General features: G+C 49.5%; 4 protein-coding genes across 4 annotated transcripts; 3 read left to right on the top strand and 1 right to left on the bottom strand.

Annotated features, from left to right (window-relative positions):
• Positions 1–669: 669 nt before the first annotated feature.
• On the top strand, positions 670–1,704 carry T069G_10535 (xylose isomerase-like TIM barrel domain-containing protein; the record flags this gene model as incomplete). Its single annotated transcript, XM_056177745.1, has 1 exon — positions 670–1,704. The coding sequence occupies one exon, from the start codon at positions 670–672 to the stop codon at positions 1,702–1,704; it is 1,035 nt and encodes a 344-aa protein (XP_056024035.1).
• A 367-nt stretch (positions 1,705–2,071) lies between these two features.
• On the bottom strand, positions 2,072–4,991 carry T069G_10536 (mutS domain V domain-containing protein; the record flags this gene model as incomplete). The annotated part of the gene is made up of 8 exons (XM_056177746.1): positions 2,072–2,742; positions 2,815–2,899; positions 2,965–3,365; positions 3,424–3,640; positions 3,695–3,781; positions 3,833–3,873; positions 3,931–4,252; positions 4,311–4,991. 8 exons carry the CDS (start codon positions 4,989–4,991, stop codon positions 2,072–2,074), a joined length of 2,505 nt encoding a protein of 834 aa, XP_056024036.1.
• Positions 4,992–5,628: 637 nt separating this feature from the next.
• Positions 5,629–6,677, top strand: T069G_10537 (uncharacterized protein; the record flags this gene model as incomplete). Its single annotated transcript, XM_056177747.1, has 2 exons — positions 5,629–6,040; positions 6,100–6,677. 2 exons carry the CDS (start codon positions 5,629–5,631, stop codon positions 6,675–6,677), a joined length of 990 nt encoding a protein of 329 aa, XP_056024037.1.
• A 270-nt stretch (positions 6,678–6,947) lies between these two features.
• Positions 6,948–8,760, top strand: T069G_10538 (WD domain, g-beta repeat domain-containing protein; the record flags this gene model as incomplete). Its single annotated transcript, XM_056177748.1, has 5 exons — positions 6,948–7,172; positions 7,238–8,152; positions 8,221–8,381; positions 8,445–8,622; positions 8,686–8,760. The coding sequence occupies 5 exons, from the start codon at positions 6,948–6,950 to the stop codon at positions 8,758–8,760; spliced, it is 1,554 nt and encodes a 517-aa protein (XP_056024038.1).
• Between the last annotated feature and the right edge of the window lie 5,137 nt (positions 8,761–13,897).

The raw sequence follows: 13,897 nt of genomic DNA on the forward strand, positions 1-13,897 counted from the left end.
CAGCAACTGGAAACATCTGCGTCATAATACAGCCTTGGCAACTTCCTTTCGAGTCTGTCCCGACGGGAACTTGGAACTTGACACGGCCCCACCAGCGGAGCTATCGCCGTCTTTTTCTTCGGCCGCTTTGCCGGAGCCGTCAACATATACTTGCTTCGGACATCGTTGACCCGATTTCTGGTCCGGAGTTTTGAATCTGTCCGAAGAGAGCCTATATTCCCTTTTGACCCCCATTCATTGTTCGACTCGAGCTTTGCCCGCACTATTATCTTGGCTGTCGTCGTGGTTCGTCGACGGCGGACTGTCGGCGAGACTGGCCACCAAAACCAGGGTTTTGGCCGTCAAATGATGTTGAAAAGAGAGTGATAAGATTTCTATTGCATAATTATCACGTGGATCCTGGTTCGATTGAAGTCCATCAATCCAAATGCCCCTTTCCAAGATCGCCGTACATCCACAGTTGATACTAGAAGAGTGGGTACTCAGGAGGCGCCACAAAGACTCTTCATTGAAGATCATTGAAAAAGGATGAGCACCTCTTTGCAAATCTTCTATTCAGTTGTTACTGGCCCATTCTAGTTGTTTTTCTCATATTAAATTCACTCTTCTCTTATAAAGCCTCACTCATATCATCTCTCCAAAATGGCGTATAAACCGAGTATATGCACAATGTCTCTGGGAAGATGCTACGCGGGCCATTCCCTCCCAGAGAAACTAGACGTGGCCATGAACTCCGGCTTCACAGGCATCGAGTTATTCTATGAAGACCTACTGGACCTCGCCAAGAAGATGCCTGGCGGAGCCACTCCGGAGAATCACATCTCCTCCGCACATTTGATTAGAGGATATTGCGACGATCGAAACCTCGAAATCATCTGTCTCCAGCCATTCATGCACTATGAAGGTCTCGTGGATCGCAACTTGCATAATCGGCGTATAGAAGAGATGAGACTATGGTTCAAGATGGCACATGTGTTGGGTACCGAACTTATCATGCTGCCAAGCAGCAACTTACCACCAGAGCAAATCACTGAAGACATGGACTGTATTATCCAAGACATGGTAGAAATAGCTGAGATGGGTCTTCAAGAAACGCCAGTCATTCGGTTTGCATACGAAGCTCTCTGCTGGGGAACTCGTGTTGAGACCTGGGAAGCTAGCTGGGACGTTGTGTGCAAAGTAAACCGATCAAACTTTGGCATCTGCCTAGACACATTCAACATTGCAGGCCGCATATACGCTGACCCTACAATGTCAACTGGCCGCAACCCAGGTGCCACTCAGGCCTTAACACAGTCTCTGGATGGCCTCGTCCAGTCTGTCCCAGCTGATAGGATATTCCTCCTACAGGTAGCTGATGGAGAGAGACTCGAGCGTCCTTTACTTCAAGATCATGAGTTTTACGATCCAGAACAACCACCTCGTATGAGCTGGTCTAGAAACGCAAGGCTATTCTATGGTGAGCCTCATTACGGAGGTTACCTACCTATCCGAGAGATTCTCCAAGTTCTTGTTTCACGGGTTGGTTTCAAAGGTTGGATAAGCCTTGAAGTCTTCAACAGGCGTCTTGCAGATACAGATCAGTCAGTTCCAGAAGAAATGGGCAAGAGGGCAAAACAGTCATGGAACAGCCTCAAGAGAGATCTCAATCTGAATACCTATAGCCCTAGCTATACGAGTAAACTTTTCGATTTATTACAGTAAGTATTTCAATCTGGTCTTTCGTTTTCTGGCAGAATGGCTAAGATGTATCTCTGAAGCAGCCTGTTACACCCAAAGAAAATGCTATGGAGCTATAGGTCGAGTAACGACTCGCAGCATATTGTTCGGACTCCCATATGATTCTCTTTGGTTTGAGAGGTAGTAACTCCTTCACGAGATGTAAACAACTCAGCCGAAGTTATAGGTGTAGGGATGATAGTCTATTAGAAGGACAGGGAGTAGATCATGGCCAAGCTTTCATGGCGATTCATTGATTTGATCAGCTAGATAGACCCTGCCTAGTATTATATGAGTGAGTGAAAGAATTTGAACATTGTACTGGAACATCGAAACATCTAATAGCTTAGCTTTACATCTCTTCAATTTCCTGCAACCGTACCATATATTGCTCTCGGAGACGCTTGAGGTAGCCAGAGATGGTCTCCTTATTTGAGGACTTCTTGGCTTGGTTAATGGCTTCATAAAGGTTCAACGCGAGTCTGCGTCGGTGAATCTCTTTATATGCGTCAGAGCTCTGTCGGTTCGACTCTCGCCTTTTTCTCAAATCATTCGCAACGGTCTCTGCGCAGTTGATAAAACTCTGCGGCATTCCAATGGCGCGGGCCAAAGCAATTCCATAGTGGTTTTCGTCATCAACAGTACCCGCATCAGCTTTGTACAGCATTGTCAATTGTGGCAGTCCTCCCTCCCCAACCGATGTGCTGGATAACAGATGAAGATTGAGGACGCCGATACGGTCTGCAAACACTCGAGCCAGCTCGACAAAGTGGGTTGCAAACCAGATAGATGCCCTAGTGTTAAGCAGAGCTTCGGATATGGCCATTGCGATGGCCATGCCATCTCTGGTGCTTGTCCCGCGGCCCAGCTCATCAATGATTGCGAGGCTCTTGTTGTCTATATTTTTCAGAATGAAAGCCATTTCCCTCATCTCCACTCCAAAACTCGAGAGATTTGCCTCAATATTATCTTGGGTCGAGATGCGGGCAAAGATGTTGTGTATGATTGGAAAGGATGCGAACTCTGCCGGGACAAAACATCCAATTTGGGCCATAATTTGAAGCAACGCTACTGAGCGTATGTATGTACTCTTACCGCTCATGTTACATCCTGTAACACAGTGAAAACGATGCTGCTCGGCAGAATAGTAATCGTTGGGTATGTACTCGCTTGCCATTTTCTGCAAATAATAATGTTCAGCCTGTGCAAAGCAATTTGTACTTAAGTTCTAGGGCGGTGCGTTACCTTGTCGAGGATTGGGTGCCTTGCTGATTTTAAAGCCAAAGTGTCCTCCATATTTGGCCTCACATAGTCGCGCGTGGTGGTGATTTGACCAAAGGACGATATCATATCCACAAGAGCAATTGATTCGCATATCCGGAACAAAGGTGATACCTGGCGTCGAAGTTCTTTTACCAAGTCGCGAACGGCGGCGTCGCTTCGCATGACTATCTCGTTTGAAGTGTCCAAGAGCCGTTGATTTAGCTTGACAAGATTGAGCGTCTGACATTCCATGTGATTCTTTTTTGGAATCACATTTATGAAATCTTGTCTTATTATATCTTTGTCCAAGTCCACTGTAGGGATTCGGAACCAGTATAAGCGGCGATTATCGAATTTCAAGGTTGCCGCAACACGATATTGTTCTGTATACGCGTGTGTCAATTTTCATTCTTTGGGTTAAGTGATGGTGGCCGCCCATACCGTTGATCACATCTGAGTATACGTGAATAGCTTCGGTAAGCTCTCTGTATGTTTGACGAGCAACATCCAACATGCCGCTAATACCGGATTTGACCGCAAAGGCCCTTTGGTTGCGTAGATCCAGTGGAGATTCCATGTAGGTGACATCAGGTTCAATCACTCTTTTAATGTTGAGTAAAATTGGAACCGTTGTCTCGGGCTGGCACAGATTCCGTATCTTGACAAGCAAGTCGCTTTTTGCTGGGTGAAGGGCTCTGTATAGGTCAGGAACCGATTCCAAAAACGATTTTATCATGAGTATGTGGTTGAGTTGCTCTTCAACTGCAGATACTCCAGTAGCATTCCGAATAATCACTAGCTGCATTCATAGGTTATCTATATGTTGATAGGTTAATATGCTGTGGCTTACCTTTGTGAGGGTTTTCTCAGCATCATGAAAAAGTTTGAGGGCTAATTAGTGACTCAGTCAATTATTCACCCAATCGATATTCCAGCCGCTCTCCCTACCTTTGCGAATTTCATGAAACATTTCTTCGTTGGTGACCATTTCTTCCAGCGCATCGTAGCGTGTCTTGATGAATCCATCGAAATCGGTAGGTGGCTGGAGCATATTGTTGCGGAGCACGCGAGAACCCATCGGCGTAAGAGTGTGATTCAACAACCCAAATAGGCATTCTTTCGATTTGGCAGACTTTAGATTTCGCATTACTTCCAGTGATTGCATAGCGGATATGTCTATCATCATGGTGTCTTCGGAAGGCTGATATCTGATGCGCAGCGACTGAGGCGAGAAGCTGAGATTGAACTGGCGATCGATATATTTCATAGCCTAGTTTTCGTAAAATCAGTCTCTTTCAATGAAGAGTAAAAGGGGGGGAACGACATACCGCAGAGAAACAGCATATAGCGTAATATTTGCCCTGAATAGCCACTTTAATTGATCCAATATCACCTTCAGGGGCAAGGTGCTCTATGTACTCTATGCCAGCGGATTCAGACCAGGCAGAACGGTCGTGAGAGGACATCTCCGCCTCAGGTATCAGTCGCTGAACAAGAGAAAAGAATGTGCTCGGCTCGTTGGGAGAGCATGCCGAAGGCATAAAGACTATGCGAGAAGGGCACGCTAGTTGAAGCTTGTGAATTGTCCTCACGTAGGATTGGTTGTCACATATCTGGCTAAGAGTCACTTCACCGTGAGAAAGATCGACAGTAGCGATTCCCACTGTAGGAGTGACGCCTCGTGCTTCACTGACTGCGCATACAACATCGTGAGAGTCGCTTTGCCCAAGGATAGAAGGCGTGGCTTCGCTTCGAGAACGACGCGAAGGAGTGGTAGGACGAGAGGTAGTCGTCGAGGCTGTTCTGTAGGGGGTACTGGGTCTAGAGCTGGCAATGGATGGAGAATATCGAGATGAAGGGTTGTCTTTATTTCTGAGAATATGGTTGATAGCTTGGCTGGAGCTGGTACCAGATTGATAGCCGGGAGAATTAGGCGGGACTGAGCTGGAAAAATAAGAGGAAGCTGGTCCCGTTGTTCGAGACGAAGTTTGAGATAATGGAGACGACATGGCGGCTGAGGATGAAGAGGCGGCACCTGAGCAGAGCTGGAAGACGAAAGATTGCGGCAATCGAGACCACAACTGCAAAATCACCGGAAGATTTACGAAAGTTGCCCAAGACTCGGCAATGATCGAGATTAGACTGTGCGCTGCGATGGTCTGCTTGTGATTGAGTGAAAGATGAAGCAGCCGGACAGATACCAACGATGGACAGGGTTGAAGTTGAGGATTCTATTAATCTATGGCCACGGTATTGGTGAGATTTTAAATATTAAGAAGCTAGAAGCTCATCCATCATTGCTCCTGCCCATTCACTTATCTGATAGAAAACATTGATTATCTGCGTTATCTGCATTATCTGCAAGTAAACGAGCAGGAAGGAGCTGTCTCTAGAAGCATGTGATGTTACTGGCTGCTTGTACGTACCAATCAGCTCTTGCAGCTGTCCAGGTACCCGAGGCAGGGAGCTGAGTCATGGTTAGTAGGGACCGCGGTTTAGCCCGAAACTTCTCCCAAAACAACCTTCTTCTCCACGTCTTGACCGCGCTGTGACGCCACGAATCACATTGGACACGCACAGGTTTGACTTCAAATCCACACGCAGTCTAGCGATATCAGCGCGAACTGCCGGCGCACCAGAACAGCCATGTTTGGGATCCTCGAGGCCGTTGCCGTGCCCCATGCCGGCGTCTTCAGCACGTATGAGGAGCTGATCAAGGACCTCAATGGTCGAATGGAGAAGGAGGGCTACAAGATTGTCAAGGCTAGGTCGCACCGCTCACGGATGGGTGGTGCCGATATCCCTGGCAATGACATTGTCCGCTGCGATCTCGTCTGTGATCGAGGTGGCCGCCCGTATAAATGCATGGCAACCAAGCACAAGACCACCACCAAGAAGACTGATTGCCCCTGGAAAGCCAAAGCTGTCAACCGTAAGAGCATCGGGGGCTGGGTTTTGACCATCTCCTGTGACCAGCACAACCATGCCCCTGGAACCCCAGAGCCACCAACGCCCACTGAGATGAGCGAAGATGAGAATGAACTTACTGAACTCCAAGGTTGGTCATTGAATAATTTCATGGTGTCCGAGGCTGGGGTTCTAATCAATACGTGATAGAAATCGATGACGGCCCACGCCCCGACACACAGACAGCAACGGCTATTCAGCTGGCTGGCATCTCCGAAACGACGCTTCGATTAACCGGCGACACTTTCCACCAGCTCAAGTCCGACTATCGTAAGATGTCACAGCCAGACCGATTAAACGCGTTGGCACAGTTCCAGATGCAAATTGCAGCCATCTACGCCGTCCAGAATGAGGATTGGCAGCGTCAGCGCAGGCAAGAAGCTCAAGACAAGAGACATTTGCTGGTGGATAAAGGCCGCAGACAGCTGTCAGCACAGAAACAGCGTGCAAGGCGCCGTGGACGGCAGGAAGACCAATCGCAGCAGCACCAGCACCAGCAAAACATGGACCAACAGGCGGTCCATCATCAACTCCAGCAGGAAGCACAGAACAGCCATCTCCAGCCGTTGATGCAAGGTTCACATTTTCAGCTTGCCCAGAATCCCACTACCGATCCCGTCCCCATCCCTGGTGGGATGGCGACCACCTCAATCTTCCCCGTGTTCGGAGGCACGCCTAAGAGAATGCGTGGCCACCGACCGTCAATGCCAACGCAGCCTGACGTCTAGGCTCTCTCTTGACAACCATCTTCAAAAAGCATCGGATGAGATATCCGATGCAACTTTTTTTGGCCCATTAATGCTACAGCTATCGACCGGGGCCCTTGAGGCATTGGCGTGGGCTTACCTTTCTTGGCGAAACCCCACATTCTCACCGCCTTAATTTTTCGTCGAGGTCCTAGTTTTTTTGCCATTTGGCCCCACCATTGTGATTCTGTAGCGAACTCTGAACAACATTTATCGAAACATCGTCAGGCCAAGGAAGCTCTTCAACTTGCCATGGCTACGGTGCTACCCCCTCCGTCCAAGCGCCAAAAGCGCGAAAACTTGGAAAAAACACAGATCCAGCAAGATGTCACCGCCGTTGCGGCTGGCCCCGCGGGCTCCTTCAAGGCCCGGTTTCTCGACAGCGACGGAAAGCAGATGGCCGATGTCATCGAAGTGCCTCTTGCTGATGCATCTGAGAAAAATCTATCATTATTGTTAAACACGCTGCTAGCTAGGGTTTGTCTCCACCACTTGATTGGACATAACAATGGAGCGCATTGGCTGATGGGTGACAAAAATAGGAAAGGGAAGAATTCCTCCCATATCGCTTCCGAATACACATCCCAGAGACGGACATTATCGTTGATCAATACCCGACCGATCTACTCCAACTTTTACGCAGTCATGGCATTGAGAATCCATTTGAAACCACGGTTACGCTCAGTGCCGAACCCCAGGCTGTTTTCAAAGTCCAAGCAGTCACGCGGATGTCTCATAGAATACCTGGGCATGGAGAAGCAATCTTGGCTGCTCAGTTTAGTCCTGCCACTAGCGGCCTATTGGCAACGGGTTCTGGAGATAAAACTGCCCGGATATGGGACACGGCAACCGGCACTCCCAAGTACACCTTGTCTGGTCATGCGCACTGGGTTCTGTGTGTCTCTTGGTCCCCCGATGGTATGCGCTTGGCCACTGGAAGTATGGACAAGTCTGTACGACTTTGGGATCCTGCGACAGGGAAACCTGCTGCCGGCACCGGAGCTTTGACAGGGCATTCCAAGTGGGTTACCAACATTGCCTGGGAACCGTATCATCTTTGGGAGCATGGATCTCCTCGGCTGGCGAGTGCGAGCAAGGACACGACAATTCGTGTTTGGGCAGTAAACACAGGACGGACTGAGCATGTCCTGTCCGGCCACCGGAGCAGCGTGAGCTGTGTCAAATGGGGAGGAACTGGATTGATCTACTCGGGCAGCCATGACAAGACAGTCAGAGTCTGGAACGCCGAGAAGGGAACACTGGTGCACACGCTATCCTCTCATGCCCACTGGGTAAATCACCTGGCTCTGTCTACTGACTTTGCACTACGCACGTCATTCTACGATCACCAGCCAACACCAAGTGGCGAGGAGGAAAGACGGAACAAGGCAAAGGAGCGTTTTGAGAAGGCAGCTAGATTCCAGGGAAAGATTGCTGAACGTCTTGTATCAGCCTCTGTAAGTTTACTTGGCAAACAATCTATGGTGTTGCTTCGTTTCTCTAACTTGATCTCGTGCTTGCACAGGACGACTTTACCATGTACCTCTGGGATCCTTCCCAAGGCACAAAACCGGTTGCACGGCTTCTGGGACACCAAAAGGCCATCAACCACGTGACATTTTCCCCTGATGGCAGTCTCATCGCGAGTGCCGGATGGGACAATCACACCAAAATCTGGAGCGCAAGGTTTGTGTTTCGAGGACACCGAGGGAATGCGTTTGGCACGTGCTAACATCATGTCCGATATAGGGATGGCAAATTCATCAACACACTCCGCGGCCATGTCGCGCCCATATACCAGTGTGCTTTTTCTGCCGATAGTCGGCTCCTTGTGACGGCATCCAAAGATACCACATTGAAAGTGTGGTCGATGGCTACGTGTAAGCTGGCCGTTGATCTACCAGGACACCAAGACGAAGTTTTTGCCGTATGTTTGCCCCTTACCCTCCCAATTTGTTAACTCCCGAGCCAATGGCTAACAGCGTGCTAGGTTGATTGGAGCCCTGATGGACAACGAGTAGGCAGCGGAGGAAAAGACAAGGCCGTACGCCTTTGGATGAACTGATGACGATGATGGGAGCGAATCAAAAAAAGGGTAAAGCATGTGTGTTATCGGCGTCCAGTCAGGGATTGATTACGTGTATGTTCTAGGTCTAGACTCTGTAGAGCTGTTTGTGCAGCATCCGCTAATGATAGAGAGCAAATGTGGCATTGCCCAAGGGCACGGCTGATGCAATTTACATGAAGCACTTTGTGAGCAAGGCCTGATGGGCCAGTCGTATGCTAGCTTAAGGGGGAATTCCAAGGAGAGCCAAGCCCTGCGCCAATTACTGCCGAGTCTGCCCTGTGATACATCGTGACAGCGCCCTACATGACGCATATAAGCTGGCAGAGGCGTTTGGGGAGCTTCTGCTGACGTCCTTTGCGGCGCAGGCGATCCCTCTAGGCAAGCAGGCAGTTTTCGTTGCCTGATATCGCAACAGAGGTGCGGGGTAAGAGAGCAAGAGAAGCTTTTGTGATAGTGGTGGCAACGAGTGCTTTCACATCCGCCAAGCGGTCATAATGGCCTGGCGTGACATCTAGTTGACTTTTTTTTAACTTGACAAGGCCAGTATAAACAAGGCCACTAGCTTAAGCCGTTGTCTAACGTCTAATAGCAAAAGGTACTGATTACATGTACTTAGATATATTGCTAGATTGTCTCCGGATAACGAGAGATTGGGAGACGGGTAGGGGGGGTCTGTTGAAAATGATCGTCTCTTACAAGCCAAACTGTAAAAGTGCACGGTATCCGGAAGCTGAGTCATGACCAAAAGGGCGAAGGAAGTCATGACAAAAAGGGTGAAGGAATATCTCCGCTGGCATGGGCTTGGCACCACAGGCTGCATCATTCTGGACTCAAGCCGGGATGGACGAGTATCTCGTGCGTGGAGCTGTGACAACCACTAGATCTCGCCTCGGCCAAGGTTGCACAGCATGGCATGGACATGACACGTACGGAGTGCATATTTCCTGAGATGTCATATAATACCGAACACGAACTAAATAACCCTATCAGAGAGTAGCAGAGCGTCGTAGAGCAGAGTAGGATTTTTGAGCGGAATTCAATAATACCCGGATAAGGCGGTGATATTCAAAATGCATTATACGGTAAGCCAGGGGATGCTTTCTATTCCTATTCCTCGATTCAAGGGCATCGGATAGATTGTCTTGTTTGCCACAAAGGGCGATGCAGGGATCGACAGGGCCAATGATACATGTCGGCATAACAACGTGGGAGAGGAAAAGATGCCGCCAGGAGCAGCAAAAACAACGCATCAATATCGAGATTGGTTTATATGCCGCTGACCCAAAGGAGGAGGAATCGGAGTCTCATTGTGATACTATCGTTTTTTGTCTCCCTCCATGCTTTGTTATGCCCTTGCCTTTTGCCCACGGCCTTGTCGGGCGGGCTAGAATTAGAACATTTAGGGCGAATGAGAAATGGCAGAGCTACGGCCGGACAAATGAAAGTGTGTGCTTCACATGCTACACGTACCTTTTGGGGGCAAGGGTGGCAATCTCCTATTGCAGTGAGATTTTTTCCTTTCGGTATTGGTGGTTGTTGGGATTCATGCAAGCAAGCAGGCTGCTCCCATGCTGAACAGGGGGATCGCAGGAGCAGATCGCTAATAATGAGGCTTATACGGATCAGCGCAACTCCGTTTGGTCCCGGGAGTTGGTAACAAACGGAGGCCTGTTTGGTACCATCGTGCCGCGTATGGAGCCCGTATTTGTTTGCTTTCCACGATACCTGCCAACCAAGTACATCATGCAATCTCACAAGTAGTAGTAGTATTTGATTACTCCTATACCCTGCTTTTTTTTCACGGCTGAACATCGTGACGGGGAGGGCGCCTTGCCACGCCCGTAAGGCACGGCCGGAGCTCACTCGGCTGTTCAAGGTTGGCAGTTGGATGTAACAAAGCGAGCCAAGAAGCAACAAGACAAGGAAAAAAACGTCAATGCATGGGTCATCTCCACCCCCGCCGATGGGGCTGTCGATCCGCTACCAAGCGGCTAGGGTCAAGAGGCTTTTTGCTTGAAAAGCCAGGCCTTTACTGTACTGCTGATTGGCATGGGCCGATGGCTTTGCCTAGCTGAAACTTTGCTGTTCGAGTTCTGATATTGGCAAATAGAGGAGAAGATGAAGAACAAGAGGCGCTCTGGAGTTGCACAGAACGAGGTAATGATGATGATGAAACTCATGATTCTGGGACAAGGGCATGATGGAAGCAAAGACGGGAGAGCGATTTTGGGGGAGGATGACATTGAGATAAAGGCCAGCCAAAGATGACCCCAAGCGCCGGCGCGTGAGCGTTTGAAGGGTTGAGAATGAACGTTCTTCTTGTGCTGGCGGCAAGTACTGTAGCAGGTACCTACCTCGTGGAGCTCCATCGGGATGGGGCCGGGTTGGGAGTCGGTTGGGCACAAACAAGGTTTCTAACTGGATCTATTTGTTTCTTTCAATCATTTTGAATTTTATTTTCCCCGGAGGCCGTGACACGTTTTTGACAGATGGGAGGAAGAGGCGGAGGCAGAGAGCAAAAAAACGCTCACACGTGTCAGTCCGTAGCGGTACCTTTTTTCTAACTGTCTGAATCTGGTCAGAGGCGGCGGCGGTAAATAAGTGTTGCCCGGATCAAGGGTAGTAGAGGCGCCCGCTGTTATGTTTCTATTTGGTCAATGGAACTTTTCAATTGTCTACAGTAGTAGTAGCACTATCATCATTTGTTTCCCATTGTGTCATTTATTTTTAAATTCTGATGAACCGTTGCCGTTGTATTTTGCACGCAAGTTTCATGGATCCTCTTTAGGCCACAGGCCGGAGCTGCCCTGGTCCATCGTGACGCTTCCGGGCCGCAAACACCCGGCCGACAGGGTCTCGCACGTTACATTACGGAACGAACAGATTATCCTGTTGCTGCCCCAACGTTTGATGTTTGGTTTTTTTTCGATGGCCGTGCCGTTGCTTGTAACGGACGCTAAGCCATCATCCAAGAGTCATGCCTCCTAGCGTTCTTTTTTAGCCTTGATGATATGCTACAGGCAATCCTTCAAACAACGGTTGGATTGGATCACGATTACGGCCACGCTTGGAGGCACGGGGCAATCGAATCCGAGTCATCGGCCCGCAAGAGACGTGGAATAAGCTTAGCTTCCGAGGGGGACATGGGGATTTGCTTCCCAGCAGCGGGCTAGTTAGTTTCAGTAGCACGAGCAAAAGCAACCGGTGATGCCATGCTGTGCTACGGCATTTCGTGGGTTGCCTCTGCCCTCTTGTGATTCACCTCAGCCCGCGCCTCGCCAGCCTGTCATTTCCCCCAAGCTGCACGAAAAAGCGCCGAGCAAAGCACAAGACTCTGGAGATTTTTCCCAATTACGATCCAGTACGGGGCCACGGAGCAGTTGTGCGACGCTGAGAGATGCGCACAAGTTGGTCCCAAAAAGGGTCATGGGTAGCCAGTCGTGTAAGCGCGGTGGCTCTCACACACGATTTTGAAGCCTGTCATCACACCCCAACGGAACAGCCCCCCGAAAAGCAACGAGGCTTGTGTGTCAAATTGCTCTCGCTCGACATTGTTGCAGCAGGCTTCCGGTAGGCCGAGGCCTTTTTCTTGCACCATGTGCCGGTTTGAGGGAAAAACACGACGCTGGTGAGGCAGTAGATAGATAGCACGAAACTAATAACATAATATGATGAAAACATGAACAGGTCGATATAATGCAGGAGTGCCTACACGGACACAGACACAAGATAGAAACGCACATACGCACATGTGATTGCATGGCTGTACAGTATAAATACAACGCGACGGGACGGGAGTGGGTGAGGCGTGTCGCAATATAGACTCCATACATATCCAGCCAACAAGAAGTTAACCCCCCCCCTCCCTCTCCAATCCAATCGCCCTCCCGTGATGCTGCTCCAAGGCCAAAGAAGCTAAGCAAAGCCAGAGCTCTGGTCAATCTCTCGACGTTCCGTTCCCACGGCTTGGTTGCTTGGCAGGCCCCTGGCCCAGCAAACGGACCAAACTCTCCAGCCCGTCCAAACGCTATCCACAATTATCCGGCATCGAGGACGTCAGCTTTGAGCAATTCGACCTGGATCGGTTCTGCTCAGCTCCAGCCCGTCTTTCGTAATCTCAGAGCGATTACGTCAGAGAACGGCAGCCCGTGTGCCTTTAAACAAGGAGCATCCTTATTCGCAGTGCTGTGTTTTGCCTTTGAAACCAATTCCAGTCGACAGGAACAAATAATCGTCCCGAGCGATCAATCTCTACGCAATCAGCTAGGTAAGTGGTAAGATTCAATTCGTCTTTCTGCCGTCATGCCCTTTGCTTTTACTTTTTTTTTTGTTTACCTATTTCAATCCCACGAACCCTTGTCCCTTCTCCAATTTCTCTGCACGTTTCATACCGGATCTGTATCCCTGTCGCGAGGGGAACCGGATGCAAGAAAACGCCTAAATCGAGTCAAAGACAAAGCCCAAGAGAAAAAAAAAATCAAGTAAAACGACAAGGGGACCCCCGCTCCGAGTCTTGCAATCGCTCATGGTGATACGACCTGCGGGCCAGCCGAAACATTTTTTTGGAACGGCATCCAATCCAAAGCTTCCCGATCGGTCCCGCTGCCTTGGTTTGCGGCTTGGCCACCAAAAGCAAAGCCTCCCTCAATCAACCTAGCCTATTTTTCTTCCAAGTTCCTTTTTTTTCTTTTATTGCTCACAGTCTCCCAAGTCTCTTTTGAACTCTATCGTTCTTTTTTCTCCCTAGTTTGTCCCGTTTGATATCATTTCTCACCCGCTTTCCTTAGGCGCAGCCTATCACAGCCGCCAGCCTAAGCAGGTGGACCTCTTGTCTTCCCTCCCGCCTCCAAAAAAGCTCCGCATTGCTGCTCCCTTGCCAGCTAAGAAAAGAACCGGCCGGACGGTCTTTTTTTGCTGCCCAGCATCTGTCTAGCTTCCCGCATCTAACGCTGCTACTTCTACCTCTTCGGCTGCTCATCTCGAAAAGCCTCTTTCTTTCTCCTTCTTACTCTCTTCTCACCAACACACTCAAGGTTGACGACATCACCGTCCCCTCCCTCTTGGACAGACCACGTTGGAGAGCAGCCACACTGCCTGCCCTTATGTCTCTGCCATAGCCGATAGCAAGTTTACC

Source organism: Trichoderma breve (genome assembly GCF_028502605.1).
Source record: "Trichoderma breve strain T069 chromosome 7 map unlocalized scaffold00007, whole genome shotgun sequence".
In the NCBI taxonomy this organism is placed as follows: Eukaryota; Fungi; Ascomycota; class Sordariomycetes; order Hypocreales; family Hypocreaceae; genus Trichoderma; species Trichoderma breve.